The sequence below is a fragment of the Lotus japonicus genome, chromosome 2, assembly GCF_012489685.1.
Source record: "Lotus japonicus ecotype B-129 chromosome 2, LjGifu_v1.2".
Taxonomy (NCBI): Eukaryota; Viridiplantae; Streptophyta; class Magnoliopsida; order Fabales; family Fabaceae; genus Lotus; species Lotus japonicus.
Genome location: NC_080042.1, coordinates 70364642 through 70391267, shown reverse-complemented (window position 1 = coordinate 70391267; position 26626 = coordinate 70364642). Strand labels below are relative to the sequence as shown.

The window sequence follows — 26626 nt, the reverse complement described above, 5'->3', positions numbered from 1 at the left end:
CAAAGTTTGAACTTAGTTCCTTATGTTTGAAAAACTACCTAGTTTTGGTCCTGTCGGAGGTAGTGGTCCAGTGACATTTTCCCCATGACTTCACCGATCCAACGTGTAATTGCCACATGGCTTCGTTGATCCTGCTCGAATTATGTTAATTAGTGAGGTAGTGACAAAGGTCATCGGACCACCACCTCTGATAGGGACCAAAACCAAGTAGTTTCTCAAACAACAGGATTTAAATTCAAACTTTGCTCTGAAAATGAACAATTTTCAAACTTGCGTATTATACAGGGAGCAAAACCTTATTTAACCCTAAAATTTATTAACATGTATAAAAAACTATGGAGTTACTAAAATCTTAATCATCCATTTTTTACTAATATAGTTCCACACTTTAGTTATCCTCTAAAAATACAATCAAATCCTATTTTGAATCGGTATGTGCAAAAAGAACACCATTCACATATTTAACCACTTTATAGCCCAAAAATCATAGTGTTTACCTTCAGTTGAAAATTGTGCCTACATGGTACAAGGTGAGTCTACACACAACTAGTTGTTGGACCTTCAACAGACACAACAAAAAAGTCTCGTGTTTGAGTCATGTGAAAACAGTTGCGTTAAATACATTGTGATGAGAGTTTTGTCCACAGCGGCCATATCCGGCTCCAACAAAATTTCCTCTAATGATACATGTGGTTTAAACAGGGAAAAAAAAACTGACACTGGTCATGCTCATACTGTCTTTTTTTATTATAAGAACTCTTTTGCATGATCCACCAGTTACAAGTATTATTTTGAAAAAACAAATTAGTGCATATATAATACATATACACCTCATACACTATTAACTTTCTAAATATACAATCCCATTATACATATCAGTGTGGTCGTCAATATTCCCCAACTGCGTTTACTTTATCTTCTTTCCTTCCTCTTATTCCTTTACTAACAACATTTTCTGCTTGTATCAGCCGCTGGCAATGAGCATTTTGTTCTCTTAACTCAAATCTCCCAAAACAGACTGTCCAATGCAAAGCAGAAAATAATTATAAGCTAGACTTGTAATGCTCAAATAGAAGAAACTCAAGATTCCAGTTTACCCCAAAAATATATTTGAAAGCTCACTATTACTCTTCAAGAAAAATGTAGTATATGAACTTACCATGTTAAGAATTCGTAAAGCAGCAGTTCGTGTAAATTTTCTAGCAAAAAGAAAGCAAGTAGATGGTTTTCCCTTGCTGGTGCACCATTCTCTTCGGTATTCGGTCTCGTAATAAATATTATCTATTTCCTGCAAACAAATCATTAAACTTTTACATATTTTCTTTCATGAAAATAGAACACATGCACTTTATATGCTTGTCATAAACTGATTCAATCGTGGCTCAATGATATGTAAATTTTTCCTTCTCAATCTTCACATTCCTGCAGACTAGCACATACATTGAGTTTTATTGCATATTGAGCTCATTTGCATAAACTGAGACTACTGATAATTGTGCAGTTGCTTGAATATTTTGGTCAATGTTTTAGCCCTCTTTGTTGTGGATGGGTTATATATGATAAACGAATTGCTCTTCTAAGGTATTGACTTCATTAGCTGGCTTATAGGATCTTAAATTAAGATTCAGGTTTTTCAATGGTGAGGATATCGTAAATAGGTAACAAAAATCTAATACCTAATTAAGTTTGTGATACGCTGATGTGTAGTAGGTTATGTATTTAATTGTTTGAATTCATCTTTAGGCCAGGGGTTACTAATATTACCATCTGTAGCATCTTTTAATTAGTCAATAACCAAGCAAAATCTCTACCCTTATACTTTTGTTTTGAATGTACTGAAGTAATCATAGAAAGAAAGTAAAAGTGATTTTACTAAGGCAGTTTAGCAGAGTTTGAACCTTTATAGATTTTATAAGCATAGGGGTAGCATCTGAGAATTTGTAAGTCACTGGATGCCATCCCTGGCGCTGACGATCCTTGGAGTTGGAAATATCCCAGGCAGTGTGTGTCACCGATCTTCGTGTGATTTCAGCTTCAAGACCTTTTTGCTAGATTTGGAAAGGAAAATACACATAAAAAAAGGTAAGTTAAAACCAGCATGATGATGGTATTTAAATATTAGTAAAATTAAACAAGCCACATCACAAAATTTAAAGTAGATGTGACAAAGTTACTTCAAAGAAATGCAATTGTATATTCCATTAAATGTTTAAAATATCCAATAACAGTGCCAGACAATTTTCAACCTAAACCCAAATAATTCCAGTACAAAAAGGTAGAAGTATAGAACATTAGTTTCTTCTTGATGTCAAATCCTCAGTATAATAAATTAAGCCATAACAAAATGTTCAGTAAAATACATGATTAATATGGTAATTGTTAACTGACGAACCACCGCAAGATATACAGGATATCTGTCTGATGCACATGAAGACTGTTTCAAACACACCGCAGAAAGAAAGAGTGAGAGGGAGGTTGAGAAAAGATCCTTACAGCCAGTAATGTTTGAACATAGTGTTCATCTGGTATACAGTTATGAATCTTAGACGTGTCAGCAGGCTGCAAGATGGAAGGAGTTATACTTAAAATTGGTTTTACATAATTTGCAAGAAGCTACTTGACATCATGTATCATTTCACAATCAAATATTGCATTACTTCATGACATTTTTCTGAGCAGAAGAGACATGATTTCATTAAAAAGAATAAGAAAAAAAAAAAAACAACTCCTTGCAGCTAATTTTGTAAAAAGAGGATATATTTAGATAGTAATTTCATGTATTGAGCACTTACAATGGGATGATCCCTCCAAAATTCTGGTAGTGGCTTTTTCTGCAATGTTGATAAGATTTAAGATTGTGATTCCACTAGTAAAAAGACAGATTATATATGTATCAATGAACCATGTTATCCATTACCTTGCAATATTTTTGAAACATAGGAAGGATGGTTTCATCCTCCACTACAACCTTGGCATGCTTCCTAGTCAGAACAGCCCACTGTAGGAGATTACATAAATAGACAGGAATAAGATGGTATTCTTTGGCAGTGCATGTCCATGTCATATATTTTAAGTTTCAGACTGAACTTATGGTGAACTAAGCACTACATTAGACTCTTACCTGAGATCCTTTTCTCCAGTTATAAACAGGAATAACTGGATCCATTTTTGGATTGTAACGACCATCTTTTGTGTCAGCAAAGCTGCATTTAATTTAATGGGAAAATTGTAACAATTAAATTGCTGGCAACTAAATAAATAAAACTACACGTGTACGTTAAAAAAAAAACTAAGTTAGTTGGTAATTAAGTTTTTGTAAACTAAGTCAGTTCTGTTGAAATCTTCCTCAAACAAAGTCAGTTCCATCCAGACCGAATGTGCTAAAGCATAGATAATTATGTATCCTCACCTGTCAACAAAACTAGTTGATGTAGACATGATGTAGTCATAGGTGTAGCTGAAGTTGTATAAAGGTATACAGCTGAAAAGAGATCAATCAACTGAAATATAGTGAGGCCCTAGGCTCAAGAATAGAGAAATATCCACACCATTCTTCTATCAAATAATTAAGCAAATTGAAATACAATCAATAGAAATAATTACTTCTAGAACTGTATGTTAGGGGTGAGTATTTATAGTTTTAAGTCCAGACAATTATAGGAAAATTTGGAAAAGTATAGTTGGAATATAATATAAAATCATTCATGTGTTTTCATCCAACTGCTTAAACTTCTCATAGAAGTTGTTTATAACACATTATTAGAGCCTCTAAGACCAAGTTGCATAGACTTCGATCCCTACCACCCCTATACTTCTAAATAAAAACAAAATTGAATTTCAGTACATGGTATGTGGGTCAATGCATTGCTCACACATCAAGCCAAAGGACTGGTGGCATGTAAGGAATATAATATAAAATCATTAATATGTTCACCGAACAGTTTAAATTTTTGCATAGTTAGTTCATGGAAAGTATAATGATTAAGACTCTGTAGATGTTAGCAAAATTATACCCTCACCTATCTGAGAGGAAAACAAAACGGTCATTTAAAGGATCAGTAAGCGCATGTCTAAGTAAAATGCGCTCAGCCTCTATCATGCTTGCTTCTCCCCAATCTACCTGAAAATGATAGCATGGACTAATATCATGAAGCTGATAAATATAACAAGGTCGGATTACAGCCTTGTAAGAACTATTTGCAGACATTTTGGCAAAGTTGAATAATATAATTCAAAGTTCACTTTAGAGAAACAATGAAAGAGAGGTTGTCAGGTTTTTTTTCTAATGACATGGAAGCTTGTGATAAGTAGATATTTTCAATCATTTTTAGATATTATTATAGACAAATAGTTCACAATGCTCTTTGAGATGACAGAAATAAACTATTAAATGATACAAGGACAAAATCTCTTGCAAAGATAAAAAGTACTAATTAAGGATTCTATGCCAGCAGTGAAGATATGTTTCCTAAATTCCTAATTTTTTAAAAGATTCATGTGCTATGAATTGCATTTGCTGAACTGAGGTAGTCAATCTTTGAAGTTAAAAACTCTGAGTTATCCACTTGAAAAGCACAGTACGACAATTCCTATCAGATATCTTAATCACCAATCCTTTCTTTGGAAGAAAAGAAATAAGATACAGTTCTGAGCATGTAAGCCATCAAAAGATAAATTCTTGAATGAGGATACTTAGAGATCTAGAATATTTAGTTCTATCCATAGTTAAAGAGTTAAGCCTTAACATTTTTATAAGAAATCATGTATTAGCTAAGGTACACTCGCTATCTTAACCAAATTGCTTTACAACTCGTGCATAACAGAAGAAACGCTCATTACTCATAAATCCTTTTAATTTGAACCATCATTGAATCCATCCTTGAGTTAAAGCTGCAGTAGAGAAAGGGAGCAAAAGGAACAATTACTTCTTTTCATCTATGAGAGGACATTGGGAAGACAAATTTTCCAGTAACTAAATTTACCATGTTTTCTGATTCATAAATACACACACAGGAGAAAATTTGATCATAAAAGGCAATGTACAACTCCCATGTGTGCCCCAAAGAGAAAGAAAATATATTTCAAAACTTCATAGTTGGAGCAAACTTGTATCCACAAAAGAGTGTAGCTAAAACATAAGCAGTGAGCAAGCTCTAAGCTAAGCACATTAAGTTAAGGTACTAAGTTATAAATTTGAGCAACACATAAGAGACCAAATGGAACATGGATGATAACAAAAAGTTTTTGTTGAAAACGGAGAAAGAACAGCAACCTGTATACTATCATTAACTTGACGATCCAAAAAATATGTTGATCTAGTTGTTGCCTTGTTCAACAGAAATCCTGGTCTCGGATGGACAAAAATTGAGAATTTTCCATTGCCACCCTAAAGGAACAGCACAAAGGTTTCTGTAAGCATTTCTGTTCGTCAATAGTAAACAAGAAGCATTCTAAAAATTTAATAATATGTATAATGTCCATAATCAAAACATTAATGGCAAGGTCTACAACTACAAAAGAATGATTTTGCTACTGGGTGCAGGGAATACGAGAGAATAATTCAAACAAGTGAACAACTAATTTAGCCAGAGGTGGGCCTATTAGCATCAATTTTAATAAGTAACGAAAACTTAAATTTAATTAAGAAAAAATTTGTCATGGCAAGCAGAGATAAATAACTGCTCTTACTAAAATCAACATTACAGTGGAGCGACTTGACTTTAGTATCCTGGTATAGATGAGTAAGTTTACTATCATTTTTTTTTTGATAAGCAGTTACTTTACTATCTAGGAGCACTAGAAGTCTAGAATAGTCCGATGTTTCTAGAGAAAGATGCTTGAGCATGATGAGATGATCGGTTTTGGTTATATCATATATGCTTGCCTTAGTAATATCTTTCTGTTCATTCCCAAAGCACTTGACAATGTAAATTTTAAAATGAACAAATAAAGGTTTTTCTTTCTGATAGGACTCCTTGCACACACATTTAAGCTCTTCAGAAAAAAGCAAGATGACTACTTCAGAACTACTATTTGGTTTTACAACAACTATATAGTTAAGCTTCTCAAACATCAAGGCCTAAACCAATGCCATATAAGAAGAGGGCAATAAAAGTTTGCTAAATGCAAATCATGAATTAAAACAGCATCAGTTATTCTCAACAGTGCATTCAAGTAACATTCAACATATTACCAGGAACAAAGCCTCTCCCAAGAATTATACAATACTAGTCCAAAGTGTCACAAGTTCTAAATTGTGAAAAAAAATTAAAACATGGGCTCCAATGAATCATTATGTTGAAACTTACCACAATTGGTGCATCCTATTTTAGCCTCCTACTATTTACTTAGTCCAAAACACACACACAAACAAATAAAAATGAATAATAATGGAAAGAAAATAAAATGTACCCGGAAAAATGCATCCCAAACCATTTCTAAAGGAAGCCTATTCCGTGCAATGAAGAGAAACGCAATCTTGGGCCCCTGAGCTTGAGATTTAGAAGCAAATTTGTGTTGCAATGAAACCAACCCCGCAACATGAGTGAACCGCATCTGCATAAACAACAAACTTCCAAAACAAAGTACCACCAACATCAAAACAAAAAGCTTCTTCTTCCATTTATGCTGAGATTTCTGCTGAATCACCTTCTTCTTCATATTCTAGACCAACCCTTTTTCAGCTAGAACTGACCCACCATTTCCAACTGATTCAGCAGCTAAATCACACCATAAAAAATGAAACTTTAGCCTTCAATTGGATAGGACTCAGAAGCTGAAGATCCAACCAGATCCATGGTGCCCCAACAATCTCAAAACAATCACTTAAGACTTTCCATGGAAACTTGAGCTAATTCATGGAAAATATACACTACCCCAGAAAGCAATACAAGCTCCCCAAGAGGTAAAATGAGCCAAAATGAAAGAAAGCAAGGTTCTTGTGATGCTATGAGCAAGAAGCTTTCAGAATCTTGTGAATTCCTACAATAAGGGAAAGAGGGTGAGTGAGTTATAGTGTGTAGTGTGTGTATTAAGGTTTTGTATTTGTTTTGTGTTGGGTTTTGGGTATGAAAAGTGATGAGTATCTTCACCTTGTTATTATACCTCAGTTGGGAAGTAGTAAAGTTGCTAGCTTTATTTTTTCTGGTTGCGTGTGAAGAAGGTGAGTAAAATGCTTTGTAATATGATTGGGATTTGTGAGTTTTTGAGGCTTTGTTTATAAAATATTGAGACTTTGTTTTCTGTCATATTGAAGTGTGCACTGTGATTTGGTGAAATTTGTAGTGTGGCTTTTGTTTTGTGTTTAGAGTAGGTGTTGGATTGGGGAGTAGTACCTAATGGAAGGTTGTTTGTGACAAACTAATGATTAGCAGTTTGTTAGGGGGTGATGTGATCAAATGCAAGAATTTCAGTTCACACAATTAAGAATTCATATTCGCTTTTATGTTGTTTCTCTGCCGCCAATAAATCATCGTAAATTCTTTCAATAGATTATTTTTATTTAAATTAATCTTAGTTATAGATTATAAAAATCAATAGTCTATAATTATGCAGGAGTATCCGTAGAGAATCTCTATGGCCGAAATTCAAATTGCATTAGTAGGCATTGCAAACAAAATTGCATTATTAGGTGAATTGTGTGCTTGTCTTATAAAAAGAGGTTTGGTAGTACCCATAATAATATTTAAAAAAAAGGTGTCGACAATCCTTTTAACACATAATTAGCATGTTTGGATGGGAAATGAGTGCATAATTTAAAACATGATATTTCTTAATATGTTTTGCTTTATTTTATGTGACTCTCAAAATCACTTGTTGGCATGCAAAAGCTATTAGTATTTGCAGTTTTTAAGAGACTACTTTACAAGCTATACTGTGTAATTTTCTCTTTAAAAGTGCTTACAGAATTAGCATTACAAATCGGATAAAAGTGGAAATTGTTATAGTTTTCTGTTAAGTAGTTAATTATTATTGTTAATAGGAAGTTCTAAACATATATTGTTCCTGCTTTGTAATTTATGAAGCTTTGCACTTACCTGCACATGCCATTCTTCTATATAGTTGGATGATAATTCTCACTACAATGGTGATGTGGATGGCTTATTGGGTTAATTAGTAAACAGGCCAAGTGTCACTTATCACAGGAACATAATTTCTCCAGACAGTGAATCACGTGGCTCGAACTGTGTAGATTCTCCAAGTGGTCTCACGGATGTAGAAAAATCAATATCCAACTAAGTATACACACGTAGCGTCTAAAATTTCTAAATTCAATGCTTAATGGAGCACAAAATTATATGATATTATGAGAATCAGAATAGTTTATAGTTTTATAATAGTAATAAATATAATTGGGAGGTGAGTTTAGCCAGAAGGACTGCCAAACTGTTACGATATAGCTTATGATTTGATTTTATTATCACAATTGCACCTGCAGTATAAAAGACAAAACCATTGTTACAAACAAAAAACGTACTTAAAAAACTTCTATTTATAAACTTTCAAGGCATTTTTGGCTTATCCACATATTATTGTCTATAATGCTTTGTTTTAAGGAATAAGAAAGCATATGAGCTTTACCAACTCATGTTGATTCAATTGGTAATGACAGATAATTTTTCCTCAAAATGTTGTGTTCGATTCTTAGTGTTGAGGTAGAATTGTGTTGGTAGGCAATGTGGAAGTACATACGTAAGCATCACAAAAGCTCTAATGTGTGGTGGTGATTGAACTAAAAAAATAACAGATATGAGGCTCAACAATAATTCACACTTTAGGCATCTAAACCTTTTCTCCTTCTCTACTGCTCAATAGTTTTCATAACCTAATTACAATGACAATGACTCGTGAAGAAATATGATATGAATTAGAGAAAAATACATAAACGTGAAGGGAAAAAATTTCTTGCATGCATTGCATGTCCAACTAACCAATAGTACATGTCAACAATGATGAAATAAAATGTGAACACACAGTGCCCAGCATGGCAGATGAACAACACCTACGTAGAGGTAAGTGGCACTGTTCCATGTCCAAAGGGATTCCACCCAATTCCAATAGTCACCAACATTAGTACCATGAAAACCTTCAAACGTGCCTTTCATTAGAACATATGCAACTGGCGGAAACCCAATAAAACCTAAAGCAAGATTACAAATGGCCCTTAGTAAGGTTCTCAAGCTCCTAGCTTGAACATCAAGCCTCAATGGTCGAGCCATTAGACAAATCGGGACGATGAGTAAAGCCCCGATTTCTGCTGTAGCAAAGTTAATGACTGACATGAGAGATAAACCAATGAAAGTGGTTGATATGGTTACAGACTTTAAGCTAGCCCATTCACTTTTCTCAGGTTGAGATGCTGCAGTTTCAAAAATTGGAGAGCCCAATATCAAGGACAGAATTACGAGACTAAAAGCTGATAGCAAACCCCATGTTATAAAGTTTGTTGTTGCCGTGGTATTGGGTATTTGGCATAGGAAATATGGGAGTAAGGAGACAACAGCACCCCATAAATGAATGACCAAGACCTTTCTGGCTGAGTTCAGCCATTTCCAAGATTTGCGGTTGACATCAACTTCAGAGGCAGGTGTGGCTAGGGGAGTGGATTTATTAGCATCAGCATGGAGGGAAGCCGCAACTATTGGAAGCGGCGCAACAAGTAATGCAAATGGAATCATGTAAACGCCAACCGACACAAACTTACTAGGGGATGTCAAGAGGTACAAAAAGAACGATTGATGAAACTTCTCAAGAAGGTTGTTTATTGAGCGTATGATTCCTTCAATCAACCTGCAACAAGAAGGAAATGTTATGACCGCCACCGGGGATCAAACAAAGAGAGAAAGGTATTCTGGCTTGCTTTGAAATGTGAAAGCTAAATAACATTCTATAGAATTAACATATGCTAGTTATAAGAATAACAATTTCCAACCACAAGAAACCCCCAGTTTCCCATCACAAGCACCCCCCCCCCACCCACCCACAATTGGCAAAAGAAAAAACAAGGATACAAGATTGAAAGTGGACTGAGCCTTCAACTAATTACCTAGTACTTCTCACTTTCTTTAGTTTCTAAAAACAAATACAAGATATTCTTAGTTTCTGTGCAGTAGCTTGCTAGTAAATGGCAAACATAAGCAGATGGGAATCACCATAATAGACTTGACTATTGTAAAATCTGTACGATAAATCAATTGATGGACAGGCCAGCCATTTATTCAATGATTGTTACAAATGCAACTTGTATGAGTGACAACTACACATACCTTCCGCCACGGAGCATGAAATCATTACGCCTGATCATTTTAGCAGGAGAAACTTTTGGAAGAATTTCCAGAGTAATTGCATCAACTTGATAGTCACGGAAGGCACCATGAGGACCAGTGGGAACACCCAAACCCTGTGAAGAATAATACACAGACACAGAATATTTATGAAGAGGCCAGAGGGAATAAAATAATAAACACTTTTTAGATGGGGTAAAAGTAAAGCACCTGGTAATACAATGAACTTGCCAGGGTAGCAGCGCCCTCAACATATTCAGCAGCAGGAATACTGAATTTCCATTTAGGATCTAAGCTTCTAGCAATATGTCCCAAAGATTCAAATATAACACCTAAAGTATTGAGCCACCTGGATCCAAGTAGAGACCACATCTTCTTCACTTTCATCCGCAAACCCTGTTTATGCACCGCTAGATAATTTACAATATTGATGAGGTCGAGGTTCGGCATCTGGCCATTGGACGCCTCAGCATAAATATTAATACTGTCTTCAATATGGTTACCTTGCTCTGCAACCTTAATTACAAGAGCTGCAGCCATAGTTCCAGCACGTCTAAACCCGTCATATTCATCAATGGTGTTGCTGCCATTACACTGTTCACTATTAACTATGCCAATTCCACGAGAAACAGGGGCCTGATATTCTGTTAGCCAAGCAGCCACAGCAGAATACTCTCCATATTGAGAATCAGCCACAAGCCATACAACGTCCTTCGCCAGCCAAGTAACTCGCGAAAGCAGTGAGAACACTGAGTAAGCAATGCCCAAAGACAAAGCCTCCCCTGGACCAACTTTCTTCGAATTGATAGGTGTTACCAAGACAATAGCTTCCTTGCCATCCCCACGTGGCGCTCTAACAATTCCAACAGTGTTCACCCCTAGCAAGGAACAGCTTATATTTTCTGAGATTAAGCCTGAATCAGGACTGGTAAAAAAGTGCAGCGGATGGAACTGATTCAATTGAGGATAGAACTTGTGATGAGTAACTTCAGCATCCAAGGCTGACATATACTGTGCAATAAGTTTTTGACTTTCACTGCATTGAAACAGAGTGAATTTCTCTTTATTTCTTTTCTCTCATAAAGTCATAAAAATCAATTTCAATACAACAATAGCCAACCATTTTACCATTAAGAGAGACCAACTACATGAATCAAATATTATCAAAATGTCCTGCCATGTATCAAGCTCAAAATAGATCATTTATTATAAACCTCTCTTACGTCTGATCAAATCCTCCATACGATATTTCTACGAGTCTTCTGCACACATGCCAAAATCACCTAAGAAAAGATATAGGCCCCGTTTGGAACAGCTTAAGCACTTATGCAAGAATTTGAGAGAGCTTATGTAAACAGTTCATGGCCCCCCTACAAACCGTTTTGAGCTAATTTTCATAAGTTGTTCACATTAGCCTATAAATAAGAGCTTATGCTTATCAGTAAAACTATTTTCAGCTTATTTTAGTAAGTTTCACTTACGTGATAAGAGCTTATTGCCATAAGCGCTTAATCAAGTTGTTTACCCAAACACCCACTTAAGCCCCCCCCGCCCCAAATTATAATGTTAATACTATCTTACTTAGAGCATGTTTGGTACGAGCTTATTCTTCTCTTATCTACTAAAAAATACACTAAATAAGCTCCAAAAAATGCTCTATGGTTTGCATCCAAACAGGTAACTAGTATGACTAATCATAAAATTTCCTTTTTGACAATGGAAAGCTTCACCAACTGCTATAATTAACATGGAAGGATTGAATTTGAAAGGTTACATACTAAACATAGAAAGGGTGGATATGGAAGGGAATGAGAAGTTACATGGAAGTGAGGTGCGACTGAGTTAACTCGTTGATGAGCTTATTTGCCTCGGAAACATCGTGAGTGGAAAGCATGCTGTTAGCTGAACCTGGCATGAGGGCATTCTCGGAAATGTAGGTGTTCTTGGCGAGGATGGGGAGAAGAAGAAGAGCCACCACACCTGCAATGAAACAAACGACGCTGAAAAACACAAAACGACGGTGAGAAAACGAGAACGAAGTGAAGAGGATGAAGGAGAGTTGAGAGAGTGAGAATGGTAACCTGACGAAGTTGCTGTGAGAGATGAGGAAGATCCCTATGCGTACGATTGGGCGAGCTCTCTGCTTCTGCTTCGCCCTACCACCGCCTTCGCCTTCACCTTCACCCTCACCCATCACCTCCTTGCACTTCAGATTCGCCGATTCAAAATCGCTGCTTCGCAATCAACAGCAGAATCGAGGAACAGTAACACCGAAGATAGTAGATTCCGAATCTGGATCGGAGATGAAGCTGTTGGGGACGGCGGCGGAAAGGGGAGGAGAAAGCAACTGTAAGCGCGCGGCGGAGCAGAGGGGGCTTGACGGCCAGTGATGAGAGGATTGGCGGAAGTGCTCAAGGAAGGAAGAAGGGGGAATTTTGTTTGATTAAATATTAATTTTCGTCCCTGCAAATTACATTATTTCTAGTTTTAGTCCTTAAAAAATTAAAGAACATGGATTGTATAAAAATTAGAGACTACCCACGGAAATGAAATTACGTACTTGAATGATAGCTGAAGTGGTAAGGAGCTAAGGGACATATAAGTTAGGATGAGGAGGTCCAGAAATCAAATCTTAGAGGATTGGGTGTAATTTATCTTTCTGATGTACCAACAAAAACTCACGGAAATGACGATTGGTAACTAACGACAGTATTGGTGCGTCGATGGTAAATAATTACCGACAATTCATATACGCCACAATCGATGGTAAGCATTCAAGTCCCGTTTGGGAGAGTTTATCTGATAGGATAGGCGTTTGTGCAAGTATTTGGGAGAGTTTATGCAAACAACTTATGACATATCATTACCATAAGTTGTTTTGAGCTTATTTTCATTAGCTACTTAGGATAGCTTATGAAAAAGAGTTCAGCTTATGCTTATGCTTATATATATATATATATATATATGGGGAATGCTAACTTACTCCCACTTATTTTTTAGAAGGAGTAAGTTAGCAAGCAACACCTTTTACTTTGCACAAATTTATCCCTTGTGTTCTATTTAAAGAACAATTAAAATTTTGGGCTTTTTGTCATTTCGTACTTCTTTTCATTCCACCACGTCAAACCCCACCTCTCACATTTAATTGATTTCCCTGAGTCTGGTTCCCAAGTTCTTCTTCCTTGAACAGTGAGTAAATTTCGAGGATCAAAAATCAACGAAGCAATATTGGTAAACAAATTGAAAAAGGATCATTGTTTCATTGTCTATGCTGGATAATTTAATTTTCCTGTCTGGTAAAGCAATATTGTATTCAAAACTCCTCTCTCATCCTCCCAATTCCAGATTCACGTTATCTTTATTTAACAAACAAAAAAAACAAATAAATCCCTTTATGAATGTCGAAGCTAGAACCACCCATGGAGGCCGGAGCAATTATGGAGGCTGGAGCAACCACGCCGCTGTGCCGGATCTATAAAATACAGTCACGAAATCGCCGGATCTACAACCAATCGCCACTGATGTCAAGCCCATCTGAAGGATTTCCATCGTTTCTGAGATGACAGGGCAAGCCGATGGAGGTTTTTTTTCTTGGGTTAAAGAGGGAAGATGAAAGAACGTGAATCGAGATGAGAGAGAAATTATGATTTTTGAATTAAAAAAATAATTAAAATTACAAAACTAGCCTTAAAATTAACTTGTCAGCAATAGGGTGGTGAGGTTTTTATGTCTAAAGTAAAAGGTGTTACTTGCTAACTTACTCCTTCTAAAAAACAAGTGGGAGTAAGTTAGCATTCCTCATATATATATATATATATATATATATATCTTATTTTTAATTTATTTCAAAAAGTTTTTTAAAATAGCTTATGAATAAGCGTTTATATCATAAGTGTTTATGGTAGTCTATCCATAAGTGCTTAATTAAGCTGTTTTTCCAAACAAGGCCTTAATAATCAAGACTTTCAACTCTCCTCCATAATAATCAAGACTTTCAACTCTCGTCCATATGATACTTGAAAACTTGAAACCAATTTCCAAAATCCTTATTTCAAGAGTGCAAGGAAGGCTTGATTTCTGGCAAAGTTTGCAGGCAAGACTTTTTCGGGTAGTGATGAAGATGTTATTCGAGAGTTGGCTGGGGAACTTAAAGAAAATTTTCCTACTAGTTGTTAGGATTTTTGCGCTTTTTCTCTTAGGTGTTTGTTTTTTGTCTTTGGGTGACTTTGTGATTTTGTTTTTTCCCTTCCCATTGGGTTTGGGTTGTACCCTCTTTTGATTATTGATAAATAAATAATAATGCTCTAAAAATTTTTTCCTAAAATCACACTCGAATACTACTGACAAGAGATTACTACCATTGCAGCACTTGTAGGTATTTGCAGAGGCAACATTTAGACATCACTGATTACAAATAATTGTTGAGGAGGAAATAATTGTTGAGGAGGAGGGGGAAGAGGAATTTGTCAAATTGGTTAAACCTCACTCAATATTACATGTTGTGGTCCATGAATAAAAATTAAAAAACTGTAACTTGTTATTAGTATCGGCAACAGGGAAGTAAATTAAAGGTTCGTAAATAATGGGCATAGCAAAACAAATTTGTACTCTTGTCAAAGCCCAAGCAAAGTTCATGTGTACCCTTTTAATTGTCATCTGCCAGTTATCAAACTATCCATAGTTTGAGCCTAATTCAAGTAGTTTAGATGTGTCTCACTTTATATTAAAAAATGTTTTGTGAACATAGGCAGTGCAATAAAAGGAAAGACACTCTTGAAGAAGAAATGCTGAGAAAGGAACAAATGATGATGTGCATATATACCAGAGGAGGTTGCTGAAAACCTTTGATTTACCAGAAGAGATGGATAGAATAAGGCTTGTGAGTTGTGGGTTAATGTAATGATTTCTTTCGCGCTTTTTGAATTTGATGCAGCAAGGACCTTTTATGAGGAATAAGGTGTTAAGATAAATATTAACACATAATTCGAGATTAACAAGGCACACTATAAATCAAACAGTTATTTTACCTAAACCATAATCTGATCAGGCCATAATATGCAGCAGCTAGCAGCAAACCAAAGATAAATATTAAGAGTGTGCAAAAGAAAGCTAACAAAATCTAAAATAACAAGAGTTAAAAAAAAAATCTAAAATAACAAAAACAATTATAATAAGTCACCTTTGTTTTTCTACCAAAGACCAGGTGTGAACCACAAATTTCGATCATCAGATACTTCTGAGAGAGAAAATTTTCTAAATCCCTTATCCTTCAAAGAGAAGACCCGAAGATCATGCTGCTTCACAACTGAACTGTGGTTTGCAATAGGACAAAAGATAATACTATTGCCTCCACCCAACTTTTCAGGAAGGTTAATGTCCTTAGCAGATATAACTTGAATTCCAACATAATCCATTAATAAAACACGGTCGTCTAAGTCATCAATCTCTATCCATTTGTGGCCACACATGTCAAGTTTAAACACGCGAAATTCTTTTACCTCCATGACTTTGCCTTTGCCATTAAAATATTCATATCTCATGCAATGAACAACTAACAAGATCTCATCCTCATCTCTTGCCAACACACATGTCTCCGTAACCCTGAGCTGGATAGGTGGAATTTGTTTTGGTTCCAGCTTCTCAAATGTAATGTTATTGGAGTCTGTGAGATTAAAAACAGAAACACAACCTGAATGATATAAAAGCATACTCATAGCATATAATTTGCTATCAAGAATAATAAACTCATCAAGTCTTCGAGATTGATCGGTTGGAATTAGAGTCCACTTCTTGTCAGTCACCTTGTAAACAGCTAAAGTATACTATTCCATCCATTGAGCTTTCAGTGCAATAGCACGAACTGTTGGTGATTTTAGTATTATCAATGAATTTTAGTAGTAATGTGATTTATTGTAGGCCGATGCGATTATGCGTTAAGCTCGGAAACGAGTTAGGGTAGTGCGGAGTGCACGCTTGTTGAGTCAACGCATAATTGACCGCGATTAGATTGCGGGGTTCCAAGAGGCGGAGCCTTAGTTTCATGTACAGAAAAACAAAAACCGATTGCTCTCTACATTCCTAGTCTGTTCTCATTTGCCTGAAGCAGATTGTTCTTGAAGAATTATCCCAACAAGGATTTCGTGAACCCAGGCAAGAATAGGGTCGAAATACTTTGTTCGGAAAGTGTACGAACACGATTCTTTCAAGTTTTCCATGATTATCATACCCAATTTCTAACAAACGAACAAAGTACTCTGATAATCATGGCTGGAGGAAGCACCGTCAAGGAGATGACTACTAATTTCGGAAAATTGGACAAGTTTCAAGGACAAGACTTCAGGCGTTGGCAGAAGAAGATGCATTTCATGTTGACAGCGTTGAAGGTGGTGTATGTCCTGTCTACACCAATTCCAGAACTTCTGGAGGATGACACGGTTGAAAATATAAGGCGCAGATCAAAGTGGGAGAACGACGACTACATATGCAGAGGGCACATTCTTAACGGTATGTCTGATCCCTTATTTGATGTTTATCAAAACGTGGAATCTGCAAAGGAATTGTGGGATTGTCTCGAATTCAAGTACATGGTAGAGGACTCATCTAGTAAAAAGTTTCTTGGAACCGATTTCAACAGTTACAAGATGGTTGAATCAAGGTCTGTCATGGAACAATTCAATGAACTCCTCCGAATCCTTGGACAGTTCACACAACACGGATTGAAGATGGATGAAACAATATCTGTCTCAAGTATCATAGACAAGTTGCCTCCTTCGTGGAAGGATTTCAAACACAATTTGAAGCATAGAAAAGACGACTTGTCTTTGATTCAACTTGGAAGTCACTTGCGCATAAAAGAATCTCTAAGGGCGCAGGAGGGTGACAAGGGAAAAGGAAAAGAAGTTGCTGGACCCTCGGTTAATATGATCGAAGAGGGTGATAAGAACGATAACAATAGAAACAAAGGAAAGAAGCGTGCTTTCAAGAAGAACAAAGGCAGTTTCGGTTCTAACAAGAAACCGAAACTAGAATGTTGGAAGTGTGGAAAAACATGCCACTTCAAGAGGGATTTTCGTTCAGGCAAAAAGCACGACAACGCGAATGCAAGTGGTTCGGGAAAAGGGTCAAAGGACCAATCCCAAAACCAAGGTCAGAAATCAATTTGTGATTTGAATATTTTTATTAAACATTCGGTTTCACTAATTTCTGAAGCATTTTATGTGCAGGATGATGCTATCGCGTGGTGGATTGATTCTGGCGCCACAACACATGTTTGCAAGGATCGTTTCTGGTTCAAGACTTTTGTTCCAATGGAAGATGGATCTGTACTCTACATGGGAGATCATCACTTTGATCTTGTTGAAGGCAAAGGAAGCGTGGTATTAGAATTCAGTTCTGGAAAGACTATTACTTTGTTTAATGTTTTATATGTTCCTAAACTACGTAAGAACTTAATTTCTGGTCCTGTATTGAATAAGCTTGGATACAAGCAAGTGTATGAATCCGATAAATATGTTTTATCGAAGTCTGGTGTGTTTGTAGGATTTAGATATTATAATAATGGTATGTTCATGATGAATTTGAATGGAGTTCCTATTGATTCTGGTTCTGTATTTATGTCCATTTCGAATGTTAATAAATCATCTTTATGGCATGCTCGTCTAGGACATGTACATTATAAAGAATGCTTGAAATGTCTAAAGATGATTTAATTCCTGTATTTGATGGAAATGTAGAAAAGTGTAAAACTTGCATGTTAACAAAGATCACTAGGCAACCTTTTAAAAGTATAACAAGGAAGTCTGTCATACTTGAATTGATGCATAGTGATTTATGTGATTTGCATGCTACTCCATCGTTAGGGCATAAAAAGTATCTTGTCACTTTCATAGATGATGCATCCAGATTCTGCTATGTTTATTTGTTGCATGCTAAGGACGAAGCCTTAGATAAATTCAGAATTTATAAAACTGAAGTTGAACTGCAACAGAATGTGTTGATTAAAACATTACGTACGGATAGAGGTGGTGAATATTATGATCCTGTATTTTTCCAATCCGTAGGAATCATTCATGAGACTACGACGCCTTATACACCTCAACAAAATGGTGTGGCTGAAAGGAAAAATAGAGTTCTTAAAGAAATGGTGAATGTCATGTTATCATACTCTGGTTTGAGTGAAGGGTTTTGGGGAGAAGCCATGTTAACGGCTTGCTATTTGTTAAATAGGGTTCCTAATAAAAGGAACAAGACTACCCCCATATGAACTTTGGTATAAGAAACGACCCAATTTGACATTTCTACGTGTTTGGGGTTGCAGGGCCGTGGTTAGACTCCCGGACCCTAAAAGGAAAACTTTGGGTGAAAAGGGTGTAGCTTGCATCTTTGTTGGATATGCTGAGCATTCCAAGGCTTATAGGTTTTATGTTATAGAACCTAATGACTCGATTTCTATTAACACGATTATAGAATCGAGAGATGCCATATTTGATGAGAATTGTTTCTCTTCTATGTAAGATCAAGTTTTGATCTAGTAGTACAACTCTATGTTTTGATGATTACAAGTTAACCTTTTGATATGAACAATTGTGGTACTCTAACGTGTTTCTCTGAGTGTACTATTTACAGGCTCTGACCTCAACTCAATCTCACACAAATCAGAAGCACTGTGTATAAAGAGCAACCCAAGCAACGCTTTCGCATTCACCATGTTCAGTATGAACAGTGGAAAAGCTTCAGAAGTTCTGAAGTTATACAAACTCTGATGTGGACTCAGTCACTAGAAGTTCTGAAGATCCAGAAAGTCTGATAACCAAGAAACACTGAAGGCTCAGATGTTCTGATGGTGTAGAAGACTCTGAAGATCTAGAAGCTGATTAGTGAAATTCTGTTGTCCAGAAGCAAGATACTCTGAAGACCATGTTCTTCCCTCTGAGCTCAGAACCAGAAGAAACAATGGTCAGAGGATCTGGGCTTTCCCTCTGACTCTGATCTACCGGCTTCACAAGTTCCAATATGAAGCATTCCCCTGATCAGAAGTCTCCTAGGTTTAAAGGTCAAGTCGCTATCCAAGTACAAAAGCAACTGTACCTTCCTGACGACCTACCTAACAGTCTCAGACACAGCAGAAGCTGGATTTTCCAGAACTGCCCTCCAACGGTAGCATTTCCCATACAACGCTCAACCCTAATCCTTGGAGTATATAAAGAGGCTGAAGACTGAAAGAAACGGCTAGAAGCATTCACATACGCGCAAGACAAACTTAAATTCTTCTAAGCTTTCTTTCATCTGAAATTCATTGAGTTTACTATTAGTTTTTTAGAAGCAAATCTCTTGTAAACAATTCTTTGATAAACAGTTTGTTTAGTTCCTTTAGGAGATCAAGGCTGATCGGATCCTAGAGAAGACTAAGAGAGTGAATCTTAGTGTGAGCTAAGTCAGTGTAATTGTTAGTCACTTGTAGGTTTCAAGTGCAGTTGTAACTCTTACCTGATTAGTGGATTGCCTTCATTCTAAGAAGGAAGAAATCACCTTAACGGGTGGACTGGAGTAGCTTGAGTGATTTATCAAGTGAACCAGGATAAAATCCTTGTGTGCTTTTCTATCTCTTATCTTTAGCACTTAAGTTCTCGAAAGATTTGTCAAAATCTTTAAGGTGGAAGTTTTATACTGAAAACGTTATTCAAACCCCCCTTTCTACCGTTTTTCATACCTTCAATTGGTATCAGAGCGCAAGTTCTGATTACCACACCTAACAGTGTTCAGTGATCCGGGCCGGTGTGAAAAACAATGGCTGCCACCACCAGTGAAACTCAAAGAGATGGTTACAATGCAAAGCCTCCTATGTTCGACGGTCAAAGGTTCGAATATTGGAAAGATAGACTGGAAAGTTTCTTTCTGGGTTTCGATGCAGATCTCTGGGATATTATTGTGGATGGCTACGAGCGTCCAGTTGATGCAGATGGCAAGAAGATCCCAAGGTCAGAGATGACTGCAGATCAAAAGAAGCTGTACTCACAACATCACAAAGCAAGAGCAATTCTTCTAAGTGCTATTTCCTATGAAGAGTACCAGAAGATTACAGATCGTGAGTTTGCGAAAGGCATTTTCGAATCTCTGAAGATGTCTCATGAAGGAAACAAGAAAGTCAAAGAATCAAAGGCATTGTCTTTGATCCAAAAGTATGAATCCTTCATCATGGAGCCAAATGAGTCCATTGAAGAAATGTTCTCCAGATTTCAGTTGCTTGTAGCTGGCATACGACCTCTCAACAAGAGCTACACAACAAAAGATCATGTCATAAGGGTCATCAGGTGTCTTCCTGAAAGTTGGATGCCTTTAGTGACTTCAATAGAGCTCACGAGAGACGTTGAGAATATGAGTTTAGAAGAACTCATCAGCATTTTGAAATGCCATGAGCTGAAGCGCTCAGAGATGCAAGATCTGAGGAAAAAGTCCATAGCCTTGAAATCTAAATCTGAAAAGGCTAAGGTTGAGAAGTCAAAAGCTCTTCAAGCTGAAGAAGAGGAATCTGAAGAAGCGTCAGAAGATTCTGATGAAGATGAGCTGACTCTGATCTCCAAGAGACTCAATCGCATCTGGAAGCACAGGCAGAGCAAATACAAAGGCTCTGGAAAGGCAAAAGGAAAGTCTGAATCCTCAGGTCAGAAGAAGTCCTCACTTAAGGAAGTCACATGCTTTGAGTGCAAAGAATCAGGGCACTACAAAAGTGACTGTCCAAAATTGAAGAAGGACAAGAAGCCAAAGAAGCACTTCAAGACAAAGAAGAGTCTGATGGTGACATTTGATGAATCAGAGTCAGAGGATGTTGACTCTGATGGTGAAGTCCAAGGACTCATGGCTATTGTCAAAGACAAGGAAGCAGAGTCAAAGGGAGCTGTTGACTCTGACTCAGAATCAGAAGGAAATCCTAACTCAGACGATGAAAATGAGATATCCTTGATAGCTCCACTGAAACACCAATCATGGTATCTGGACAGTGGATGCTCGCGTCACATGACGGGAGAAAGGCGTATGTTCCGAGAGCTGAAACTTAAGCCTGGAGGCGAAGTTGGCTTTGGAGGAAATGAAAAGGGTAAAATTGTTGGTACTGGTACTATTTGTGTAGATAGTAGTCCATGCATTGATAATGTGTTATTGGTAGACGGCTTAACACATAACTTATTGTCTATAAGTCAATTAGCTGACAAGGGTTATGATGTTATATTCAATCAAAAGTCCTGCCGGGCTGTAAGTCAAATCGATGGCTCTGTTCTGTTTAACAGCAAGAGGAAGAACAACATTTATAAGATCAGATTATCTGAGTTGGAGGCTCAGAATGTGAAGTGCCTTCTGTCTGTTAATGAAGAGCAGTGGGTATGGCATAGACGGTTAGGGCATGCCAGTATGAGAAAGATTTCTCAGCTGAGCAAGCTAAACCTTGTCAGGGGCTTACCCAATCTGAAGTTCGCTTCAGACGCTCTTTGTGAAGCATGTCAGAAAGGCAAATTCACAAAAGTCCCTTTCAAGGCAAAGAATGTTGTCTCAACCTCAAGGCCGTTAGAACTTCTACATATCGACCTTTTTGGACCAGTGAAAACTGAGTCTATAGGTGGCAAGAGATATGGGATGGTTATCGTTGATGACTATAGCCGCTGGACATGGGTAAAGTTTCTAACCCGCAAGGATGAGTCTCATGCTGTGTTGTCTACCTTCATTGCTCAAGTGCAAAACGAGAAGGCTTGTAGGATTGTGCGTGTCAGAAGTGACCATGGTGGAGAGTTTGAGAATGACAAGTTTGAGAGTCTGTTTGATTCCTATGGAATTGCACATGATTTCTCTTGTTCCAGAACTCCTCAACAAAATGGTGTTGTTGAGAGGAAGAACAGAACTCTTCAGGAGATGGCTAGAACCATGCTCCAAGAAACTGGCATGGCTAAGCACTTTTGGGCAGAGGCAGTAAATACAGCATGTTACATTCAGAACAGAATCTCTGTGAGACCAATTCTGAATAAGACTCCTTATGAATTGTGGAAGAACATAAAACCCAACATTTCTTATTTTCATCCTTTTGGCTGTGTTTGTTATGTTCTCAATACTAAGGATAGATTGCATAAATTTGATGCTAAGTCTTCTAAATGTCTATTACTTGGTTATTCTGAGAGATCTAAAGGTTTTAGATTTTATAATACTGATGCTAAGACTATTGAAGAATCTATTCATGTTAGATTTGACGATAAGCTTGACTCTGACCAGTCAAAGCTAGTTGAAAAGTTTGCAGATTTAAGCATTAATGTTTCTGACAAAGGCAAAGCTCCAGAGGAAGTTGAGCCAGAGGAAGATGAACCAGAGGAAGAAGCTGGTCCCTCTAACTCACAAACTCTGAAGAAGAGCAGAATCACTGTAGCTCACCCTAAGGAATTGATTTTGGGCAACAAAGACGAACCAGTCAGAACCAGATCTGCCTTCAGACCCTCTGAAGAGACCTTGCTCGGTCTGAAAGGATTGGTGTCCTTAATTGAACCCAAGTCCATAGATGAAGCTCTTCAGGACAAGGATTGGATTCTGGCCATGGAAGAAGAATTGAATCAATTCTCCAAGAACGATGTTTGGAGCTTAGTGAAGAAGCCTGAGAGTGTCCATGTTATTGGAACGAAATGGGTATTCAGAAACAAGCTGAATGAGAAAGGAGATGTAGTCAGAAACAAGGCAAGGCTAGTTGCTCAAGGCTACAGCCAGCAGGAAGGAATAGACTACACTGAAACATTTGCTCCAGTAGCAAGACTGGAGGCAATCAGACTGTTGATCTCTTTTTCAGTAAATCACAACATAGTTCTACATCAGATGGACGTGAAGAGTGCCTTCCTAAATGGTTATATTTCAGAGGAAGTCTATGTTCATCAACCCCCAGGTTTTGAAGATGAGAAGAAACCAGACCATGTGTTCAAATTGAAGAAATCACTCTACGGTCTGAAGCAAGCTCCCAGAGCATGGTATGAGAGACTTAGCTCATTCCTTCTGGAGAATGAGTTTGTAAGGGGTAAAGTAGATACAACTCTTTTTTGCAAGACTTATAAAGATGATATCTTAATTGTGCAAATTTATGTTGATGATATTATATTTGGTTCTGCTAATCAATCTCTATGCAAAGAATTTTCTGAGATGATGCAGGCTGAATTTGAGATGAGTATGATGGGAGAATTAAAGTACTTTCTGGGAATACAAGTTGATCAAACACCAGAAGGAACATATATCCATCAGAGCAAGTACACTAAGGGCCCGTTTGGTGGTCAGGATAGGATATGATAGGATATGATATGTGAACAGGATATCAACAGGATATGATAAGAGCAGGATAGACTCTTATCATATCCTGTGTTTGAGGTGCACATGATAAGGACAAGATATGATAAGGAAAAATGTATCAGATTTATATTTGAATAAAAAATACATTTAAAATTGATCATTCTATTAAATTTAATTTCTTTACATTTTCATGAATGAGTCTATATTTTAAAATAAATAAAATTAATTTAAATTTTATTAATTAGCCTATTTTATTGTTTTGAAGATACCCTATATTTTAAATAAAATTATGCAGTTAACCGATTGGTTTTCACTTAGTTGTGACACGTGATAATTAACAATAAAAGTTAACTAAATTAAGAATATTATTATTTCAAAAGTAATTTATATTTGAATTATAAATTATTATATAAGTAGATAAGTAGTTTTAAATAATAGGAGTTGAAAATAAAAAATTAATCTATTACTATTAAAAATCAATATTTGTAATCAATGTTTTTCACTTATTTGTGACACGTGATAAACAATAAAAATTAACTAAATTAAAAATATTATTATTTCAAAAATAATTTATATTTAAATTATTATATAAGTAGATAAATAATTTTTAAATAATAGGAGATGAAAATATTAAATTAGTCTATTATTATTAATAATAGATCAATATTTGTAAGTGAGTAGTCTATTTTTACTATTTATGAATAATAATTTTATTTATTTTTTATTTTAGTTAAATTAATATTTTTATATTTACTAATTAATATTATTATAAATTATAAATTATAAATTATATAATATTAAAATAAATTAATTTGGAGTTAGGATACTGAAAGAAAATATATAACTGGTATCCTATCCTGCTCTATCCTAACTCCCCCCTCAGGATAACTTTTACACATGATTGACAGGATAGGATAGAAGACAGGATAGTGTTATCATATCCTGCTGGTGCAACAAACAACAGATAACAACAGGATATGATTATTATCCTGTCCTATCCTATCCTATCCTGGTCACCAAACGGGCCCTAAAGAACTTCTGAAGAAGTTCAATATGCTGGAATCTACAGTGGCCAAGACTCCAATGCATCCTACATGCATTATGGAGAAAGAAGATAAAAGTGGTAAAGTATGTCAGAAGCTCTATCGTGGCATGATAGGTTCACTTCTATACTTAACTGCATCTAGGCCAGACATACTATTTAGTGTTCATTTATGTGCTCGTTTTCAATCAGATCCAAGGGAAACCCACTTAACTGCTGTTAAGAGGATCCTAAGGTATCTGAAAGGCACCACTAACCTTGGCTTGATGTATAAGAAAACATCAGAGTATAAGCTTTCAGGTTACTGTGATGCTGATTATGCTGGAGATAGAACAGAGAGAAAAAGTACTTCTAGAAATTGTCAATTTCTGGGAAGCAATCTAGTCTCATGGGCAAGCAAGAGGCAATCAACCATTGCACTATCAACTGCAGAGGCAGAATATATCTCAGCAGCAACATGCAGCACTCAGATGCTCTGGATGAAACATCAGTTGGAGGATTATCAGATCCTTGAGAGCAATATCCCAATCTATTGTGATAACACTGCTGCAATCTCATTGAGTAAGAATCCTATCTTGCATTCAAGGGCAAAGCACATTGAGGTAAAGTATCACTTTATTAGAGATTATGTACAGAAGGGCGTACTTCTTCTGAAGTTTGTTGATACTGACCATCAATGGGCAGATATCTTTACAAAGCCCTTAGCAGAGGATAGATTTAATTTTATTCTGAAAAATCTAAACATGGACTTTTGTCCAGAGTGAAGATGGATCAGAACCTCTGACTATGATACTTCTTGATCAGAAGATGTCTAGCCCAGAAGGTAACTCAATCAGAGTGTGTGTACCCACTGGTACTGACTCTGAAGCTGAGACAGCAACACGTGTGTCAGTATTTCTGATGCATAGTTCCTTGTGCCCGTGTGACAGTCTGTTATGATTGCGTGTAGATGTGCTTCTCTCCTGTGTGTGATTTGTGTATTTACTGTTACTATCTATCTTTAATTTTCAACCGTTGATCTTAAATTGCTTTTTGAATCAACAACGGTTATTTGTCAAAACCCACTATACACACACGATCTCTTTCACTTCCGGTTTTTACTCTCTCTCTCTCTGCTATTTCGAAACCGCTTATCCTCGTTTTCTCTCTCGATCTCTCTTCATCTTTCAACCTTCATCTTCTACCTCAAACCTTCAACCGCTTCAAAAATGGTGAGTCAAACCAGAAGAGTTACTGCAGATGCAACCCAGTTCCCTCACATGGTAGTTGGTCTAGCAACGGGTCAAAGGGGCCCTGAGAATCCGACACAAGATCAAGGTCAAGCTCAAGAGCAGATTATTCCAATTGCAGAACGGGGCTGTGCCGTTCACTGCGTATATGCTCCTGAGGAACTTCAAGTCCTGGCAGAATGGAGATTCGACCTCGACAACCTGGCTACAAATGGGTATGATCTTCGTCCTGAAGTCCAAGTTCAAGGTTTGGGAAATTACTTCAACAGACTTCGAGGACCGGTGTATGATAAACTGGTCAAGGAATTCTGGAAGCACGCCGACTGTGATGATACTCAGATGGTATCTCACATTCTTGGAAGAAAGATCATCATCACAGAGAAGTCCTTCGTGAACTTGCTGGGTGCAGAAACTGCTTTTGGGTATCGTTTCCAATTCACGGAATCGAAGCTGAAACCCAAGACGAAGGATGAGATCAACAAGGCCATGTACACCAATTACAAACCGGGCAAGACGAATTACAAGGTAATGGACCTTCATCCCAAGCTCAGGATCTGGCACAAAATTTTGCTCCACTGCATAAACCAGAGACCAAAGGGCAGTTCCCCAGACTACATCAACTTCAACCAGAAGGTGATGTTGTTCTTCATCCAAGACCAGAAGAAGATCTGCCTTCCCTACTTCCTGTTCTCCTACTTGAAGGAATGTATCCGGAAGTCTCGTACCACTGCCTCCATCAAGTCAGCGATCAAGTATATTCCCTTCGGGAG

General features: G+C 36.8%; 2 protein-coding genes across 4 annotated transcripts; both read right to left on the bottom strand.

Moving 5' to 3' along the window:
* Positions 1 to 458: 458 nt before the first annotated feature.
* LOC130739189 (glycosyltransferase BC10) lies at positions 459 to 7235 on the bottom strand. Of its 2 annotated transcripts, none has more exons than XM_057591427.1 (12): positions 7092 to 7235; positions 6412 to 6981; positions 5273 to 5386; positions 4020 to 4120; positions 3410 to 3481; positions 3122 to 3203; positions 2918 to 2998; positions 2793 to 2831; positions 2494 to 2559; positions 1899 to 2048; positions 1160 to 1288; positions 459 to 1018 (listed from the first exon to the last, which is right to left on the bottom strand). In XM_057591427.1, the coding sequence occupies exons 2-12, from the start codon at positions 6658 to 6660 to the stop codon at positions 995 to 997; spliced, it is 1107 nt and encodes a 368-aa protein (XP_057447410.1). In that variant the 5' UTR covers positions 6661 to 6981; positions 7092 to 7235; the 3' UTR covers positions 459 to 994. The 2 variants fall into 2 exon arrangements, with proteins under 2 accessions (XP_057447410.1, XP_057447411.1); XM_057591428.1 differs by having other exon boundaries at positions 7105 to 7232.
* A 1516-nt stretch (positions 7236 to 8751) lies between these two features.
* Positions 8752 to 12707, bottom strand: LOC130739188 (uncharacterized). 2 transcript variants are annotated; one of them, XM_057591425.1, is made up of 5 exons: positions 12365 to 12707; positions 12104 to 12283; positions 10494 to 11319; positions 10266 to 10399; positions 8752 to 9789 (listed from the first exon to the last, which is right to left on the bottom strand). In XM_057591425.1, the coding sequence occupies exons 1-5, from the start codon at positions 12475 to 12477 to the stop codon at positions 8943 to 8945; spliced, it is 2100 nt and encodes a 699-aa protein (XP_057447408.1). In that variant the 5' UTR covers positions 12478 to 12707; the 3' UTR covers positions 8752 to 8942. The 2 variants fall into 2 exon arrangements, with proteins under 2 accessions (XP_057447408.1, XP_057447409.1); XM_057591426.1 differs by having other exon boundaries at positions 12104 to 12263.
* Between the last annotated feature and the right edge of the window lie 13919 nt (positions 12708 to 26626).

What these genes read in the sequence shown, in the direction of transcription:
- LOC130739188 (XM_057591425.1), bottom strand. Translation starts at nt 12,477, where the DNA reads ATGGGTGAGGGTGAAGGTGAAGGCGAAGGCGGTGGTAGGGCGAAGCAG. An exon ending in TCTCACAGCAACTTCGTCAG is followed by an intron (nt 12,284 to 12,364) that starts GTTACCATTCTC and finishes TGTGTTTTTCAG; the next exon opens with CGTCGTTTGTTTCATTGCAG. An exon ending in CAAGTTCATTGTATTACCAG is followed by an intron (nt 10,400 to 10,493) that starts GTGCTTTACTTT and finishes TATTCTTCACAG; the next exon opens with GGTTTGGGTGTTCCCACTGG.
- LOC130739189 (XM_057591427.1), bottom strand. Translation starts at nt 6,660, where the DNA reads ATGAAGAAGAAGGTGATTCAGCAGAAATCTCAGCATAAATGGAAGAAG. An exon ending in TTTGTTTTCCTCTCAGATAG is followed by an intron (nt 3,482 to 4,019) that starts GTGAGGGTATAA and finishes ATCTCTTTTCAG; the next exon opens with CTGTATACCTTTATACAACT. An exon ending in TCAACTAGTTTTGTTGACAG is followed by an intron (nt 3,204 to 3,409) that starts GTGAGGATACAT and finishes AATTAAATGCAG; the next exon opens with CTTTGCTGACACAAAAGATG.